The sequence below is a fragment of the Chelonia mydas genome, chromosome 4 (genome assembly GCF_015237465.2).
Source record: "Chelonia mydas isolate rCheMyd1 chromosome 4, rCheMyd1.pri.v2, whole genome shotgun sequence".
Lineage (NCBI taxonomy): Eukaryota > Metazoa > Chordata > Testudines > Cheloniidae > Chelonia > Chelonia mydas.
The window spans coordinates 120,738,059-120,757,092 of record NC_057852.1 but is presented as its reverse complement, the minus strand read 5'-3'; the positions used below and the strand labels follow the sequence as shown (position 1 = coordinate 120,757,092).

At 40.5% G+C, this 19,034-nt stretch overlaps 1 protein-coding gene across 1 annotated transcript in view; it reads left to right on the top strand.

The window, feature by feature from the left end:
- The window catches only part of DOK7 (docking protein 7), a 107,803-nt gene that overhangs the window by 77,404 nt on the left and 11,365 nt on the right, over positions 1-19,034 (top strand). The window contains exons 8-11 of the mRNA XM_037898155.2: positions 1,435-1,477; positions 12,244-12,309; positions 13,371-13,442; positions 17,186-17,338. Coding sequence (XP_037754083.2) covers positions 1,435-1,477; positions 12,244-12,309; positions 13,371-13,442; positions 17,186-17,338 — 334 coding nt within the window. The remainder of the gene's footprint in view (positions 1-1,434; positions 1,478-12,243; positions 12,310-13,370; positions 13,443-17,185; positions 17,339-19,034) is intronic.

Sequence of the window (19,034 nt, the reverse complement as noted above, 5' to 3'; positions counted from 1 at the left end):
TCTTCTTGGAGGAGTGTCCTTGTGGGTGCTCCACTATAGGTGTCTAGACACCCTAAAGTGGAGCATCCACAGGGACAACCATCTCAAAGAACCTCAATTACCACACAAGGTAAGGAACCTTCTCTTCATTCCCTGAACCAATATTCTTTCTTCTTATCTTCAGGGCCCAATCCCACTCCCATCCAAGTAGATGGGAGTCTTTCCATTTACTTTAATGGGAGTCGGACCAGGCCCCTAATACTGTATTTATTTATTTTTTACTGAATTTATGTATATAACTTCTGAACAGAGGTAGGCAGTTGAGAATAAGAACTTGAAGGAAGTAAATAAATTGAAAGATTTTTATTGCATGAGTTTGTCCCTGAATTAATGTGTTATCAACCAAAAAAAGCATAAGCAAAGTCTGACATTATATAGGCATTGGAAAAGATATAGGGATGCTAGAGTAAAAATTATAACAGCCTTTTGAAGATCACCTAACAGACTGATTTCTAGTAAAAACTTGAGCTGTACATCTGCTACAGTGCTTAGATTTTTCTCACAGATAATGAATCATCCCACACAGTTTTCCCCAGTCATCAGTGTTTGGTGCCACACTATACTGTCACCCAGTGGCATATCGCATCATGGTTTCTAGATTTTAAAATAACACATTTTCTTTGTGCATGTTTCCTGCAGGAATTCCATGTGACTTGAATGTTAATGTAGCTAATAATTAATGTGGACAGTTTTATTTTGTTTTCTACAGATTGAGAAAAATTATTTCAGATTTTTTTGGAAGTCTAACTCTGCTTGTGGCGAGGTGAATGTGATCTATTATATTGCATATGGAGAGACTCAAGCACACATACAGCCTTACATTAAACCTGTTACTCTGATTTTATCTAATCTTGAATTACAGAGTTGAGCTGCTTTTTTCTCACTTAGTTCATAATTACATAAGAACATAACATAAGAATGGCCACACTGGGTCAGGCCAAAGGTCCATCCAGCCCAGTATTCTGTCTACTGACAGTGGCCAATGCCAGGTGCCCCAGAGGGAGTGAACCTAACAGGTAATGATCAAGTGATCTCTCTCCTGCCATCCATCTCCACCCTCTGACAAACAGAAGCTAGGGACACCATTCCTTACCCATCCTGGCTAATAGCCATTAATGAATAATTAATTCATAATCAGTGCTGAGTTTCAGAGTAGCTGTTTTTGTATGTTTCAAAGCAGTCAAAGTAAAGTTAGTGACCCTTAAAAGTATATTGTAGACATTTCATATAGGTATTGTTTATACATTTTTTCCAGGGTATTTTTGTTGCTGTTCCGGATCTTAAAAAGGCTTTTTTGCGTAACTAAAGACTCCTTCACAATTTTGATTGTACTTTTGTGTAACCTTTGTTACATGTAAAGAGAGATTTCATTCTAACTCTTTCTGTTTTGTTTAGGGAACAGCAGTTTTACAGTCTGGAGTCTTACCAGCTCTCCCAGGTAGGAACCCATTTAGTTGTTTGGTTTGCTAAATATTACTATTTGTAATCCCAATTTGCCAAAAAGGGTGTGTGTGGGGGGGTGCAAATTGAAGGCCAAATCTTGCAGTCTGCGGGATTGTTGACCATGTAAGGACACTACATCTGGGACTGAGTTTCTTTGTGGAATAGGATTCCCCCTGCGGTTGGCTATTCTAGTGCAGTCTGTATGATTTACATTTTTGTAAAATATATTAAAAATCTGTAGTGTCTTCAACTGCTGTTCAACACAAGACATGGGTTCACAAACTTGAAAAAAGTATTTAATTTAGAGGTGAGGTTGCTCAAGTGCATTTCCTACCAATACAATCAATAAGGTCGGGGTGTATGGTTAAGGCTAAGTAGCATCCAGAGTAAACTCAACTCACATGACTTCCACTCAAGCTCATTCATATTTCCAGGCAGCCAAAGACTCTTCACCTCCACAACAAGCTTCCTTTAGCTGCGCACATAGAACCATTCATAATGTACACATCCAAATCCTCTAAATAACATTCAGATGCATAGGGCCAGAACCTCAGCTAGTGAAAATCAGTACAGCTCCATTGTGGAACTACACTGATTCACAAAAGCTGGAAAAGAAGCTACAAATCTGGCTTACAAGATTAACTGTGACCTCAGGTTACTTAGGTAACGACAACGTGTTATATACTTTTGCATGGAAACTATGTCTGTCAGTAAAATATCTTACTCTCCCTAAGGTCTCTGTCTAATTTACCATATTGTTCCAGCACCTTCTCTTTCAGAGAAAGGTATAACACGATCTAATGGCTGGAAGATGAAGCTATACAAATTCAGACTGGAAATAAGGCGTAAATTTTTAAAGGTGAGATAATTAACCATTGGAACAATTTACCAAGGGTGGTGGTGGATTCTCCATCACTAAGTATTTTCAAATCAAGATTGGATGTTTTTCTAAAATACATGTTTTAGGGATTATTTTTGGGGACGTTCTATGGCTTGTGTTATGTAGGTCAGAGTAGATGATCATAATATTCCCTTTTGGCCTTGGAATCTATGAATCGTCTTGATCTCTGATAAGATTTCATTTTTATTATCTGAAAAGAGTACAGTCAATCTGGGGTATGGAGCACCCCCACCTTGTCTTTGGTGAAGACAGTTGCAAAGAAGTTGTATAGCAACTCTGCAACATCCTTATCTTCCTTAACTGCTCCCTTTACTTCCTGGTAGCCCCGGGGACCCATTGATTTTGTCCCAGGTTTCCTGCTTCTGATATACATAAAAAACAAAACAAAATTGTGTTTACATATTTGTTTTTCATTTTAAATCATCTATCCTACTTCTAAAGCTTTAACAGCTGGATTTTATGATATCACGAATAGATTGATTCTGGAATGAACAAATCAAACACCAGAAAGTCTTCTAATGAAGATCACTTGTTATTAGGACGATTTGCATTATGTAAGGAGGAGAAACTTCATTTAGAACCATATGGCAACTCTTGTCCTCTGTTACTGCAGTACAGTCAGTGGAGTTACTCCAGATTTATACAGGTATAACAGAAAGCAGAATTTGGATGACTGCTTCTAATTTTGTCCTCTTTCCTTCTACTACCCATCTTCTAATATTTAGTAATGTTATCCTAAACAAATTAGAGGTCTGCTTTATGATGGAAATGTTTATAAAATAGAACAAATGAAGTTTAAACTAATTAAGGACTAAAATTCAGCAAGGCTTCTTATTTGTAGTTGCAATTTTTAGCTGCAATATTTGGGTCGCCATTATTTCAACTTGCAAAACTATAGGTTCAAATAATAGCACATAGACTACTTACTCCCTGATTTTGTGTGCAGAGGAAGTAGTTGTCTAAGTACCAGTATTTGCACCTTCAATACTTTGCAGGAGCACAAGATGTAGGTGTAAATTTCATCTTTGAAAAGGATCACTTGATTGTGGCAACTTGCACTTTTTATCTGTGGTATATTTTCATCTGGCGAGTATTTGTATCTCTAATTGCCTGATTTGTGCCTGCTGTCAAGTAGGCAGAGGTACATGCACACAGATTTGTGCTCACAATTAATGTGCAGATTTCCTGGGAGTATGCTGGGTCAGCAAAAAGGGAGGCCATCCTTCTTGAAAAAATACATCATACTTTTTGGCTTTTTTATATGTTATGCACTAGAACATTTTACTTAAGCAAATAAGCATTTTTTTACAGTGATGATACTCAGAAGTAATGGAATAATTCTAGTGCATTGCAGGAGGATATAATACAAAGGGCTGGATTGTTACTCTTGTTAGTAGTGCCTTACTCCTTGAGTAGTCACACTGAGATGAATAGGGATACTAAGGGCAGGTCTACACTACAGGGCTAAGTCGACTTAAGTTACGAAACTCCAGCTATGTGAATAACGTAGCTGGAGTCGACATACCTTAGTGGTGTCTACATTGCACTAGGTCGACAGGGGAAACCCTCCTGTCGACTTACCTTACACTTCTCGTGCCGGTGGAGTAGCAAAGTCAACGGGAGAGTGATCAGCAGTCGATTTAGCGTGTCTTCACTAGACCCGCTAAATCGACACCCTGGTGGATCGATCGTCATGCATCAATCCCCAGGTAAGTGGAGACAAGCCCTAAGAGTACTACTTAACATGAGTAATGGTGTAACAATCTAGCTCCAAGTTATTTAAAAGTCAAATGACAACTTCAACAGAACAAAAACAATAGTGGAATTATTAATGGGATCATAATAATATAAATGCATGTAATGAAGCTGGCAAAAGGAAGAGCATGCTGTGGTTTTGCATCTGAGTATATTTCAACATGTTATCTTTTAGCAAAGGAAATGTAATCATAATGAGAGTATAATGGCTATATCTACAGGAAATGTTTGCTCATCTAAGCAAAGCAAATCTAACAGTACATTATATAAACCCACTGATGTAGTTCAGAAGATCAAGATGTTCATGAGATGAAGAATTCTGCCATAATTTTTAAAAAAAGTATGCATAAAGAAAAACCTAGTTGGGATTATAATATTTTTTGCAGCAGAGAAAGAGAGTCACACAACATTATTATAAATGTGCCACTAAGAGAAATTTCCTTGAAAATTTACAATCTTCTCCCTGTTATCCATCTGAACACAAGGAAAATGGGAAACAGATGCAAAGCTCTCTTAAAATTTACAATTAAATATCCACTAAGTGAGAAAATAGATCTTTTCTTTAAAGGGTGAGAAGATTTGAAAGTCATTGACACAAGCAAAAATACATGGCAAGAATATTAATTGAAAATGGATCAATATAATTCACCATCTGACAGAAAGAAGAAGAAATCAGCAGGATAAAGAAAAGTGGGGATTTGAACGCAACTAGTGGGCAAGATATAGAATGTGTAATAAAGATCAGAAAATGCAAGAGTGGCAAAGGAAGGTAAGAACACTTCTATAAAAGTCCAAACAATCTTTTTTTTTAATTATTCCTTCATCTAACTTTTATTTTCTTAGCCTCCTTTGTGATATCTTCATCTCTTCTACTTTTTTATAACTGCATCTTTGGAATTTCTTTTTAAATTCTGTATAAGAAACCCACACAACTTCTTTCTCAGTGTCTCATCTTTATCATTCTCAGATGCTTCCTTTTAAAGTATTGTCTTTGTATTTGCAGACTCATCAAATGTAACTGAACCTGATGTGTTGCAATGCTTCGGAAAGTAATACTATCCTGATATTTTGCTTCCTTCATCTTTAATCCAGGTCACGTTGTTATCCAATCGTATTTCAAAGAATTGTATCAGGCTTAGGGAGCCTCATTAGAGCTTGCCCACATTTCTTTATTACATATATTTTTTATCTCCGTTTTCATCCCCTGCCTTTCATTTGCTGGTGCCAAACTAAAGACCGTCTCTGACCAGGAGTTTTGAGAAAAATCACTTAATTTGAGGTAACTGATCTAATGAATTGGCCAAATAGGCCATGCACACAAAAAGCCATGGTGCAAGATGTACACATTCACGTGTATAATTTGTGCGTGTAACTGCATGCACAATTCTGTTACCCGAACATGCAGCAACCCAATTAGTCACATGCCTGTTTCTCTGTGCATCTTAATCCTCAATTTACATAAACAATTGCCTGAACTATGCACATAAATACCTTGCACAAATGCAAAGACATCTTTGCAGTGCCATGAAGTTCTATGTGCTCTATAAAACATTTCTCTTGCTAATCACTTCAGTTTTGAATGAACAACTGGAGTTACATGTTCAGCTACCAGTGGCATGAACACAATAGGTTAAATATTTCTCAGCTTAAAAGAAATGTGTTTAATTCTAATATCAACTCAAACATGCTGTGGAAAAAGTGTTCACAAATATGTCAGTGAATAACACTTTTGTTTAAATGTCTTTCAAGAACTGCTACTAAGTGCAAAATAACCTGGTGAAATGAATAATTTGATTCTGTTTTAAAATCATGTGTTGTATCTGTCTTAAAAACTTCAGCAAGGCTGAGCAGAATGAGATGGAAGTAGACTCCCTGGAAAACTTGGTTCTGCTGGATTTGCAGGACTAAGATATCCTGAGCTCCATTATGGCATTGTGATATTATCTATGGGAGGAGCTGGAATGGAGCTGTTCCCTGTAGGTATGTGTGCTCAAGTAAGCACGATGCCTCCAGGAGCCAGTAGAACCAGCTTTGAAGAAGGAAGTCCCTTCTGATTAGGGGAAGCTCTGCTGGCAAGTGCTTGAAAAGGACAGGCCAATATTCCCTCCACCTCCCCATCCTTTGCAACAACTAGCACCATTGGTGACTCTAGCCTTGCACAGGACCTATGTATTGGGACAAAGTTGTGGTGGCCTCACAGTTTCTACCACCACTTTTTGCACTCATAGGAGTCAGACAGAATTTTGCCTTCGTTTTTTAATTGCCTGTGCAAAATCAGGAACTTAATTAGAATCGTAGCAGATAATCCCCCCCTAAAGCAGTGAACCTGAATATAATTAGGCGTCATCATCATTAAAACTTTTCCATTTCTTGTGTATGCAGTTCCTTTTTTCCCATCTTTCAAATGATAGGTATCATCTGCATCACTACAGAGCTTTCTCCATGTGACAACTTCTTTGCTTGTTATACAAAAGCTGCATAAAGCTTGACTTGGAAATGTTCTGGAGGATGAATAAAGGAATATAGGCAAAACAGTGCCATGGAATGGAATGCACTGAAATGTCAGGATGCTAATTATGAACATGGTATCTTGGTTAAATTGTTGTTATGTAGATAAAGAACGGAAGAGAGAAACCCAAGACAGCTTAAAGTGATGTATATAACAGAGAGGGAATGGGTGCTGAAATTAAACCAAACTATCTGATAATTTAGCTCTTATGAAGAAAAAGAAGAAGCGGCTTTTTAGGAGCACATCCCTTTTACTGCAGAACTGTTCAGCCTCGTTCCCCCCTCCTGAAGCTAGTTACTGTTGTACCTTCATTGATTTCAGAGGGGTTATTCCTGACTTAGATCACTGCAAGAGAAGAATCCGCACCATGGTGACTTGGTGGCCACTGACAAGGCTGAAGGTAATTTATAATTCATGAAAGCATGGCAGGAAATTTATCATCAGTCCTTGAGGTGGGGGAAAGATAAAGTAGATTGTAATATTTTATTGGACCAAAAAAGGATTATATTTTGAACATTGTCCACAGTTAATATGTCCTCCTTGGCAGTGATAGAGATTTTAATATAGCAGAATTTTTATGATGAGAAATATATTAATAATAAATAGTCTTCTGTCATGTGACTTACTCTTGCTTGACTGTACTGAATCTTATGAGCACACAATTAAAATTCCTTTAGAAAAAAGGAAATGAGCTCAGAAAAAGTGTAGATAAACTGGTACAGAATTTTAATCCGTTTATATATTTTATTTAAGGGCTAAATCTTGGCCTGAGTGCACATCTGAATAATGGGATCTGTGTTGGGGCAAGAAGGGAAGGAATCCTTCCTATAACACCATGGGCACTTGCAGAATCACTCAGTGGCTGCTATTTCCTCTTCAGAGTGGAAGTAGAGCCCATGGGTCCTAGTCCCTGCTCCATGGGAGGCAAAGGGTGATGGAGCTGTGACTACACAAATAAGATGCTCTAGTACTCTCCTGCCTCTATTCCTCGCCTGCCTCAGCTCCCCTAGCGCTGAGAAGCAGGGAGCCTGCAGATCTCAACTCTGTGGTGAACACAGATGCAGACTCTTGTGTGCCAGCATGGTGTGGGTGCCAGGGTTTTTCCTTTAAGGAAATCCATTCTCATGACCTTCATCGTCGGCCTACACAGATCCTGGACTTGGGGTGCATCAACATGTTTACAGCAGACACATCTAATACATGTTTGAAAATACATATGTCAAGCATGCCCGTAAGGAGAGGCACCCGAGATAGGAAACTGAATGTGTCAGCCTTAGCACCTTCCAACCTTTAAGGACAGAAGGACTGGACCCGAGAGGGTTAATCAGCATGGGGAATTTTATATTCTTTATATATCATAGGGACCCCTGCCTAGCTCTTCCTGGCACCACAAAGAATCATAAACTGTTGTGACAAAGTTTGTCCTCTACCGTGGTGGGTCCTGCGCTTATTGGCGGCTTTGCTTGCCTCAGAGATTCACGGCAGCCCTCGGTTTGGCCACTCTCATGGCTCATATCTGCCGTTCACTCAGATAACCTCATCACTGGCCAGCATGGGGAAAAAGCGAAGAACCACCCACGCAGTCTCTGCTGATCCACCATGTAGGTCGGGGAACAGCCCAGAGACCTGCCCTCTGGTGGAACCCACGATCCAGGTCAACTCCTCCTGTGTCTGATCAGGAGTTGGGAGGTTTGGGGGGAACCCAGGGCCGCCCTCTACTCCACGTTCCAGCCCAGGGCCCTGTGGATTGCAGCTGTCTAGAGTATCTCCTGGAACAGCTGTGCGACAGTTACAACTCCCTGGGCTACTTCCCCATGGCCTCCTCCCAACACCTTCTTTATCCTCACCGCAGGACCTTCCTCCTGGTGTCTGATAACACTTGTACTCCTCAGTCCTCCAGCAGCATATCCTCTCACTCCCAGCTCCTTACGCACCTCTCCCTAACTGAAGTGAGGTCCTTTTTAAACCCAGGTGCCCTGATTAGCCAGCCTGTCCTAACTGATTCTAGCAGCTTCTTCTTAATTGGCTCCAGGTGTCCTAATTAGCCTGCCTGCCGAAACTGGTTCCAGCAAGTTCCTGCTTGTTCTGGAACTGCCCCTATCACCTTACCCAGGGAAAAAGGATCTACTCAATCTGGGACTAATATATATGCCTTCTATCACGCTTCTGTAGCCATCTGGCCTGACCCTGTCATACAGTTTAGACAATATCATGACTATGGGGTGCCCTGAAAAATGTGTACGGTTTTGAAAGATTCTATCCTATCTGTAGAAATTCCCCATTATGAAGACGGGGAATATTTCAGAGTATGGCAAGATCTCTTTAGAAACAGTAGAAATGTTTGTAGATGTCCGCGGATTTGTGCACCATAGTTAAACACTATTTGTCACATAAATAAGGTGTGAAATCACTTTAAAATAGCAGAAAGGTACAAGCAGGGGAGATCTTATAAATGAATTACAGCACCAGCAAGTCTTCTGATATGTTTCGATAAAAACAAACACACCCAAAGTTTCCCCCATCGTCAAACAGTCACAATGGCACAGTGCTTTGGATGCTCTATTATGTAAGATAACATCTCTCTTCAAAGAAAGAGATGAAAGAATTTGCATCTAATTAAGTGATGTGCTGAGCAGATTTAGGTGCCTCATCTAGTTTTAATGCAGCAAGTAACACAACTTTATCTCAGAACATAAACTATTTTCCTTTTCTGTAGGTAATGACTTTTCCAGACAATCAGGCAGTCTAGACATTCAGACCTTGTTGCCAACGTTGTGAATGCAAACAAGGAGCTTGTGCACGTAAGCGCTTGTTTAACATGTGCACATTCCTATTAGTGGCCATCACATAGGTGGCAAAGTTTGAAAATTTAACTTGTAAGGCTCAGTTTATAATGTTTGTACTTAAACCTCCATAATCTCTCATTTGTTTTTATGAGATTTTTACTCATTATCCACTTAAGTGCATACATAGCAAAACATTCTGACCATTGAAGAGTCGGCGTAAAGGACTGACTACTGACATGAAGCTACAAGCAGGTCAGCTGGCCATTTCAAGTGTTGATTCTTTTTGTCATAGCTGCAGGAACTATATGAGTGCAATTCTAGGGATAGAATGTATGTGGACTTGATTTTCACAAGGATCAGAAGGATACCAATTCTTTGTTCCATATTGAACATTTTTTTCCTCTTAGCATGAGAAGTAAAATGTAAACAGTTTTATAAATGAGTTAATGCATTTGAACACAGGGCATGGCAGAGTCAGCCATGCTAAAAATGGACATCACCAAGAACTGTAAAACCCCCGCAAAAACACATCATATGAAGTCACTTGGCAGAAGAGCTTGGAGAGGGAAAGGGAATGCCTGTCATGGAGATGGCTGCTTCAAATTCTTGAAAATTTACCTTGTCAGCCAGCTCCTCTCATTTCCTGCATTATGTATGCTTGTGTCCATAACAAAGAACAGGACATACCATATGTGCGGTTCTAAAGAAGCAGGAGGACATCACATCCTGTCTCAACAGACTATGTATTTATTTTAATGTTCTCCATTAGCACAAGTAGATGTAATATGGAGTTCAAAGCCTCATGAAAAGACTTCACATGAAATTCCACAACATAAGTACATCAGTCACCGGATTATGCCCAGTGGGTAACATCAACCTGACCATAAATGGATTCAAATATTTAATTTTAATTGTTTATTTTCTCTCTTTGGTTTTTTTTTTTTTTAACAAATGTCAGGGCAGATTCTCTTCTTCCACAACTCATAGAATGTTGCTTAAAAGTCCACCTGCCCTGCTGGATGAATCCTATTGAATTGCACTGAGTTCCTGATTAAACTCACTCAGCTCAGTTTTGTGATGAAGAGGAAAATGAAACTTATTACAATGCAGTTAAGAAACATCTGTGTCTGTCTCTCCTAAAAAGTTGAAACTGTCATTTGCATAAAGTTTATTACGTCTCAAAGATGCACAGAGGGGCACATTATAGCCTCTGGGAAGCTAGAGGAGGAAAAAGAAAACCAATCACAGTGAAAACATAGCTGGTCATTACCAGGAGGCCAGATTGTGAAACACTTTTTCACTCGAAGGAACATTTACTCATGTGAGTATTTCCATTGAAACCAATGTGACTGAGTGAATAAGTGCTCACAAGGGTATATAAGAGCTCTATAAACTGGCCCCATTTGAGGTTTTGTTTTTGTTTTTGTTTTTAAATCCAGTTCCTCAGTATTAGATACTTTTTAAAATGTGTGTTGTGTCCTCTGGTTATAGAGTACATACTTTTGTGTGCACAAGTACTGTAATGCTGAGATTTTTGTCCAGCTGTGTAGTTGTGAAGTATTTGTTTACTACCCTCTAATCTGTATTCATATTTGACTTAAATCATCTTTGTGTTGCTTCGATTTAGCATGATTCCTTGGTTATTCAGCTTTGTTTGACAGTTGAATATTGAGAGCCTGTTTATTTTATATAATTTCTTCAAGGTGAGGGTAAGATATGCTTGGCTATTTTTAAACTGTGTCTCCGAAACTCAGTCGCTCACCTCTTCAAGGAATCTTCATAATTTTAGGAGGTGATGGTAATTCTACACCAGGTACCAAATGCAGTCTCCTTCTGCCAAACAGCACACAGCGCAGCTGTTCTGTCACCAGTAGTGTGGTATTAAAAAAAGACAATAAAGGGCATAGTCCCCCACCCTTACTTAAACTGAGTAGCGCTTACACACACAACGAGCCCCACTGGGATTATTTGTGTAAGTGCAACTCATCATGAGTAATGGTGAATGAAAAGTGACTCTGTTCTAAATTGCCTAAATAGATGTCATAATAACAGTCTTAACAGGTTATATAACTTGGAAATGGTATAAATCTGATGTATATTTCTACATCTGTACCATACTGAGCAATTCTGGACTGATGGAGAGATGGTCTGGATAATCTACTTTTCATGTTATCTCAGACTCCTGTGATTAAATCAGACAGTAAAGCTCTGAACAATGTTTCATCGGAGCAAGCGAGGGCTGGATCCAAACCCACTGAAGTCAAAACCTGGCCCTTCCCCACTCTATTTGTTGCTTATTCATTGCATCATGCCTACAATTCGATTGTTTTGGATCAGGTCTGATGAGACATTAATTACAGCACCAAGTTTTGTGGCTAAACTATTCCAAAACCACAGTTAGGGTTGCAGCAGCAGCAATTCACAACTGAAACTTTGGGGGTGATTCTGTCCCTCTTACCCACACTAGGTAGTACCTTACTCTGTGAATAGGCCCATTGATTGGGTGAGCAGGGATGGCAGATTCTGGCCAGTGGAAACTTTTTGGGGGGATTCTTTGTTCCAAAGAAACAACACAGAAGAATTAATTTATATAACAACAATTACAAGATGAGGATTTCAATGAACTGAAAAAGGGAGCTATTGGAACAAAGACCTCCAATGACAAAAGCAATCTTTTGTTTCTTACCAATGATTTCTTTTTCCAGGGTAATTTATTTGGAAACATTGACTGTGAATGCGTGGGCACAGCAGAAAGCTAATCCTAACGAAGGATAGTTCGCATTAATGTGCAGATTTCTCTTTAAAAACAGGTGCTTCTTCTGTCATGGCAGCTTCTGGATCTCTGAAAATACCCAAAGGGCACACTCTGCAAGCTGGTAAGTATAGTGAGTTAAAGGGGGGTGGTGTGTACATAAAAGTGTGTAACTTTTCCCATAAAATAAAAGATTTTAAAAAGTGATATTTAATAGTGATATTTTCCACTGTATTATGGCTTATTTTTCCATTCAATTTGTAGATGAATTAATATTTTGTTAGAAATGGCATTGACAGATGGGATAAGTTTAGAAAAGGGAGTGACAGGTGGGATGTGTGCCAAAGCACAGGCACTAATCCTATTCATGTCAGTGAAATGCTGCCAATATTTTAACAAGGGGCTCCCACAAACATTTTCCACCTTAGCCTGTGATAAATCCTATATACTGGCGGTGAGGGCCTTTTAAAATATACGTCACCATAAAAACAAAGGAGGGAGGAGACAAACAAGGGCAAACAAGCACATTAAGCTGGAATATTTGTAGATGAAAACCTAATGCAAGTATATTGATAATATAGTATTGCCTTCCTATTGCATAATTTTGATTGGGATGGTGTGTGATTCTGTAGAGGGAGCTGGCGGTATTCTCCCTGGGGTATGTTTTGTAAACACTTGTGATGTGGTGCAACGTGGTCCATTCCAAAGATGACAAATTTCCTGTCAGCAAGCAGAATCATCTCTGGGAGGGATGGCTTAAGCAATTTCCAGGGAAGAGGCGAACTCCATCCCAGTCAGGAAAATCATCCTGCCATTCTGGTGATGGAACTTTAATCAGGGCCTTCCAGGAGCTCCCAAGATCAACCTCCCACCCCTCACTGAAACCTATACTCAAGGCTCGATATTACTCCTACTGCAGTTTATGGTAAAACGCACATTTACGCCAACAGCTCTCAGTTGAGAAGTTTTAAAACTGTGTTAATGTTTATTCCTTACAGTTGTTCTCATTAGAAAATATGAATGTCTTCTACTTGGCCTGTATTTAGCTCTTCAATTGGTTTTTAGCATTGTTATTTAGATTATGTGTCTAGAAACTAAAAGAAAGCAATTGTATACATTATCATCACCATCCAATTTACTAGCTACAGCGGGACCAAATATGTTGGAAATTTTTCAATGTTCTAGGTCCTAAAGGTGGTTTTGGGTTCATGGCACCACCTGCAGAACTTGGAACTTCTACTGGCCCTGAAGAACCTGGTGAGTAAACAGAACTGCAACCAATTACATCAGAAGGTAGAAGAAAAGGAGGACTTGTGGCACCTTAGAGACTAACAAATTTATTTGAGCATAAGCTTTCGTGAGCTACAGCTCACTTCATCGGATGCATTCCGTGGAAAATACAGTGGGGAGATTTACATACATAGAGAACATGAAACAATGGGTGTTACCATACACACTGTAATGAGAGTGATCACTTAAGGTGAGCTATTACCAGCAGGAGAGCGGTAGGGGGGTGGGGACCTTTTGTAGTGATAATCAAGGTGGACCATTTCCAGCAGTTGACAAGAATGCCTGAGGAACAGTGCGGGGGGGGGGTGTAGGGAGGGGGAAATAAACAAGGGGAAATAGTTTTACTTTGTGTAATGACACATCCACTCCCAGTCTCTATTCAAGCTGAAGTTAATTGTATCCAGTTTGCAAATTAATTCCAATTCAGCAGTCTCTTGTTGGAGTCTGTTTCTGAAGTTTTTTTGTTGAAGAATTGCAACTTTTAGGTCTGTAATGGAATGACCAAAGAGATTGAAGTGTTCTCCAACTGGTTTTTGAATGTTATAATTCTTGATATCTGATTTGTGTCCATTTATTCTTTTACATAGAGACTGTCCAGTTTGGCCAATGTACATGGCAGAGGGGCATTGCTGGCACATGATGGCGTATATCACATTGGTAGATGTGCAGGTGAACGAGCCTCTGATAGTGTGGCTGATGTGATTAGGCCCTGTGATGGTGTCCCCTGAATAGATATGTAGACACAGTTGGCAACGGGCTTTGTTGCAACGATAGGTTCCTGGGTTAGTGGTTCTGTTGTGTGGTTTGTGTTTGCTGGTGAGTATTTGCTTCAGGTTGGGGGGCTGTCTGTAAGCAAGGACTGGCACAAGAACAAATCCGCACAGACACACCCCTGGAACCCCAACCTGGGGTATTCTATCTGCTACCCAAAATCCATAAAACTGGAAATCCTGGACGCCCCATCATCTCAGGCATTGGCACCCTGACAGCAGAATTGTCTGGCTATGTAGACTCCCTCCTCAGGCCCTACGCTATCAGCACTCCCAGCTATCTTCGAGACACCACTGACTTCCTGAGGAAACTACAGTCCATCGGTGATCTTCCTGAAAACACCATCCTGGCCACTATGGATGCAGAAGCCCTCTACACCAACATTCCACACAAAGATGGACTACAAGCCGTCAGGAACAGTATCCCCAATAATGTCACGGTAAACCTGGTGGCTGAGCTTTGTGACTTTGTCCTTACCCATAACTATTTCACATTTGGGGACAATGTATACCTTCAAATCAGCGGCACTGCTATGGGTACCCGCATGGCCCCACAGTATGCCAACATTTTTATGGCTGACTTAAAATGTTGGCATACTGGGCAAAATGTTGGCATACTGAGCTGGGACCCGGAGTAGAGGGCGGGCCCGGGTTCCCCCAAATCCTCCCAACTCCTGGTCAGACACAGGAGGAGTCAACCTGGACTGTGGGTTCAGAAAAACGGCCAAGCTGAGGGCTGCCGTGAAGCTCCAAGGCAAGCAAATCCACAAATAAGCGCAAGACCCACCAAGGTAGAGCAGGAACTTTGTCACAGTCATTACACAAAGTAAAACTATTTCCCCTTGTTTATTTCCCCCTCCCTACACCCCCCCACTGTTCCTCAGGCATTCTTGTCAACTGCTGGAAATGGCCCACCTTGATTATCACTACAAAAGGTTTTCCCCCCCCTGCTCTCCTGCTGGTAATAGCTCACCTTAAGTGATCACTCTCGTTACAATGTGTATGGTAACACCCATTGTTTCATGTTCTCTATGTATATAAATCTCCCCACTGTATTTTCCACGGAATGCATCCGATGAAGTGAGCTGTAGCTCACGAAAGCTTATGCTCAAATAAATTTATTAGTCTCTAAGGTGCCACAAGTACTCCTTTTCTTTTGTGAATACAGACTAACACGGCTGCTACTCTGAAACCTATCAGAAGGTAGTAAATTCACTTAAATATGTCTACACTTTAAAGAAGAATCCTTCTCTCTATCTAGCTATCACCTTTGAGGAGGGTGGTTTTACTATAGTGATGGAAAAACCCTTTCCATCACTTTTGTAAGTGTCTACACTAGAGCAGCGTAGCTGTAGTATAGACACACACTGAGGATGGTGTCTGTTATATTTCATGGCATACAAACAGAGAAGTTAGATAAAAACATAAAGTACTCTTGCTGGAATGTTGCAACATATACTTTCTTATAATTCAGAATGATAACATACAAGAACCCCAAAACAGAGAGCAGCAAAGCATGCTGCTCCCTAAAACAGAGAAGCGCAGTTCATCCTTCCTTACTGTAGGCTATCTGTTGGAAGACTGACTCTGATCATATGCTCCACTACAGAACCCCCTGCGTGCAAGCAGCACCAGGAAAATGTCTGAGAATGTAATGTGATAAATCACAATTTTAACACAATTTTCATTACACCACAATGTCTGCAAAGGGATCAGAAACATGGTAACAGCAAGAGGAAAAGTTTATGCCAAAATATTGCCCAGAAGTCTCAGTAAATCATATCATTCATGCCTTTCCCCCTCCGCACCCTGAAAACCATCCCATCTTCCCCCTTTCTGTGTGATTGTTGACTACACCATTCTTCCTGTCTCCATAGCTTGCAGTCTTGGTTGCAGAATCTCTAATTCTTCTTTCTTTCTCCTCTCTCATCCAGGCAATTGCCAAATCTTGCCAATTCTTCTCCCACAGTATCTTCAGAATTCAAATGTTCCTCATGGTCTGTTCATGTCCAACATATATCTCCCACCTTGGCTACATGAAACTCCTATTCCTTAGCCCCCTCATCTTCCACCTCCAGTTAATCCAGAAAGCTGCTACCAAAATCATCTTCCTTTCACGTTGCTCTGACCATCCACCCCACTTTCTAGAATTTCTTTGCTGTTTTCTTTTCTTCATATATATTGTTATCACTTTTTGACCCAAGTGGTTAGCCAATTTTCAGGATCAAGTGGTTTGGTTTTGTTAGGAGGAGAAAATGGTGATGGAGTCAGGTATTTCTTTGATGCACTCCCGTTTATTTACAAATAATGTAATAAGTCCAGTTTACTGAACACAGTAGAAATCCATAACAGGAGACAGTTTCTTTGCTCACAGTTGTAAGGCTCTTTTAGCCAGTCGTTTACCCTAAAGCTCTCCCTTTAGCTTTTTTTCTCAGGGTTACACTACCAGTGTTTCTCTGGCTGTGTCTGGGGCTTCTGTGCTCCTTCTCTGTGCTTTTCTGCAGTTGCATTGGTGGTAAAGTATCACTATCTATAGAACCCCTTAGGCCACCTAGTTCAGCTTCTACTCCAGGTGGGTCATGTACCTGTGCTTTGGATGTGGCTTCTACTGTTTTAGCTGTTTGGTTCCATGAAGGAGCTTGTTTGTTTGTTACATTTATTCTAAATGAAGTGCAGTGGTTAGCTACACCAACCAGCTTCAAAGAGGTTTTCTCCAACCTTCCAACATAACATATATATGAACAGTTCAAGATTCTCCTCAGCTCCAGCATGATCAGGTCCACAGTTACGTACATGAATGCTTTAGGGTGCAGATCCCTTGTGTCTTTTTTCTACTGAGCATTTCCATATAGAGCTTTTGAAGGAAATGTTTGCTTTTATTAAATGGATTATTAGTAGTTATGAACTTCAGTCATAATTGTACTATGTTAATTTTTTTAGGAGGGGCAGTAGGTTATTCAACAGATCTACCTGTGTCTGATCGACCCCACAGTGAGACAACAATCTATGTTAATATTCCTGTCAGTCCTACATCGAAGAAACAGCTCCACTACATGGAACTGGAGCTTCAAGAACCTAGCACAGGCATAAGAGGTAAGGGCCTTTAAGTGGGCTATTACTACTACTAAACGATAACAAATGTAAACTGTGTGTGCATCCAGAGGGAGGTCCTGTACTCATGGCCGCCAGCTGCTTCTGCTGGGGTCTGCCCGCAACTGTCAACATTTAGAAACATTTTATTAGGGACTGTCCTGCTAAGCTCAGGCTCTGGAGGCTGCTATGTCTCCAGCCCTTGCAGGGTTGTCCTTGCCTTTTATATAATTTTTTTAGGACTTATATAGCATGCAATTGTCAAAAGCTCTTTGGGGGTTAGGTCAGGGTTATCCTCTCCATTATACAGATGTGGAAAGTGAGTCACATAGGCCCAGATCCACAAAGGTATTAACCACCATTGATTTAAATGGAAATTAGCAGCTAAATACCTTTGTGGATCTGGGCCTAACCACATTTTTCAAATGTAGGTGTATAAAGTTAAACAACTAAGCCCATATTTAGGCACCTACATAAAAGTAGCCTTATTTTGAGATGCACTGAGCACCCGCAGCTCTGTAGGGCTGCAGGGGCTCATCACCTATGGATTTAGATGTCTCTGGCAGGCAAAAAAGGCCACACCCGTGAAATTCATAAAACAGAAAAAAGTTAACCCTATCAGAATACCTCCTCAACATGCCAAACCAGGCCACACAGTGCCTCCACAGTCTTTCATCTAGAAACTGGTGTTGGTGCTTCTCAGAGATGCAAGCCCCCAAAAGGCCTTACTGAGCTTTTGTGCCTACCTGATTCTGGGCTGCTCTGGTATCTAGCACTGTCCTGGCCTAATTTAGGTAGCTCAGGTCCACTGCACTCCTCTCCTGCCAGGCACAGAGTCCTCTGCTGCAGCGATGTTGGTAGGGCCACCCAGAGTAGTGGGTCTTGGCATTAGGGTGCCATTAAGATGAATGGGACTTCAGCCCTTTCAGAGCAAATGTTTCAGCTTGTCTGCAGACTCAGGCAGATATCATTTAATTGCCTGTACTTGATTCATAGTTTCAAGGTTTTCTTCATGTCTATGTGGTTTAGAGACTTGCCTTTTTAAATAAACAAAAGTTAAGAACCTGATATAATTTCATGACTCCAGGGGCCTGAGGCATGGACCCATAGGACTTGGTCCTGCAAGATGCTGAATGCTCTGGTATGATCCATAAGAATACCCATAGTAGTTCAGACAAATGGTCCATCTAGCACAGTATCCTGTCTTCCGACAGTGGCCTGTGCCAGATGTTTCAGAAGAATGAAGAGAACAAGGCAATTTATTGAGTGATCCATCCCCTGTTATCCAGTCCCAGCTTCTGGCAATCAGATGTTTAGGGACACCCAGAGCATGGGGCTGCATCCCTGACCATCTTTGCTAATAGCTGTTGATGGACCTATCCTCCATGAACTTACCTCATTCTTTTTTTGAACCCAGTTATACTTTTTGTCTTCATAACATCCCCTGACAATGAGTTCCACAGGTTGATTGTGTGTTGTGTGAAGAAGTACTTGCTTACATTTGTTTTAAACCTGCTGCCTATATATTTCATTATGCGACCCCTGGTTATTGTATTAGGTGAAGGGGTAAATAACACTTCCCTATTTATTTTCTCCACACCATTCATGATTTTATAACCTCAGTTGTCTCTTTTCTAAGCTTAACAGACCCAGTCATTTTAGTCGCTTCTCATATGGAAGTTCTTCCATACCCCTAATC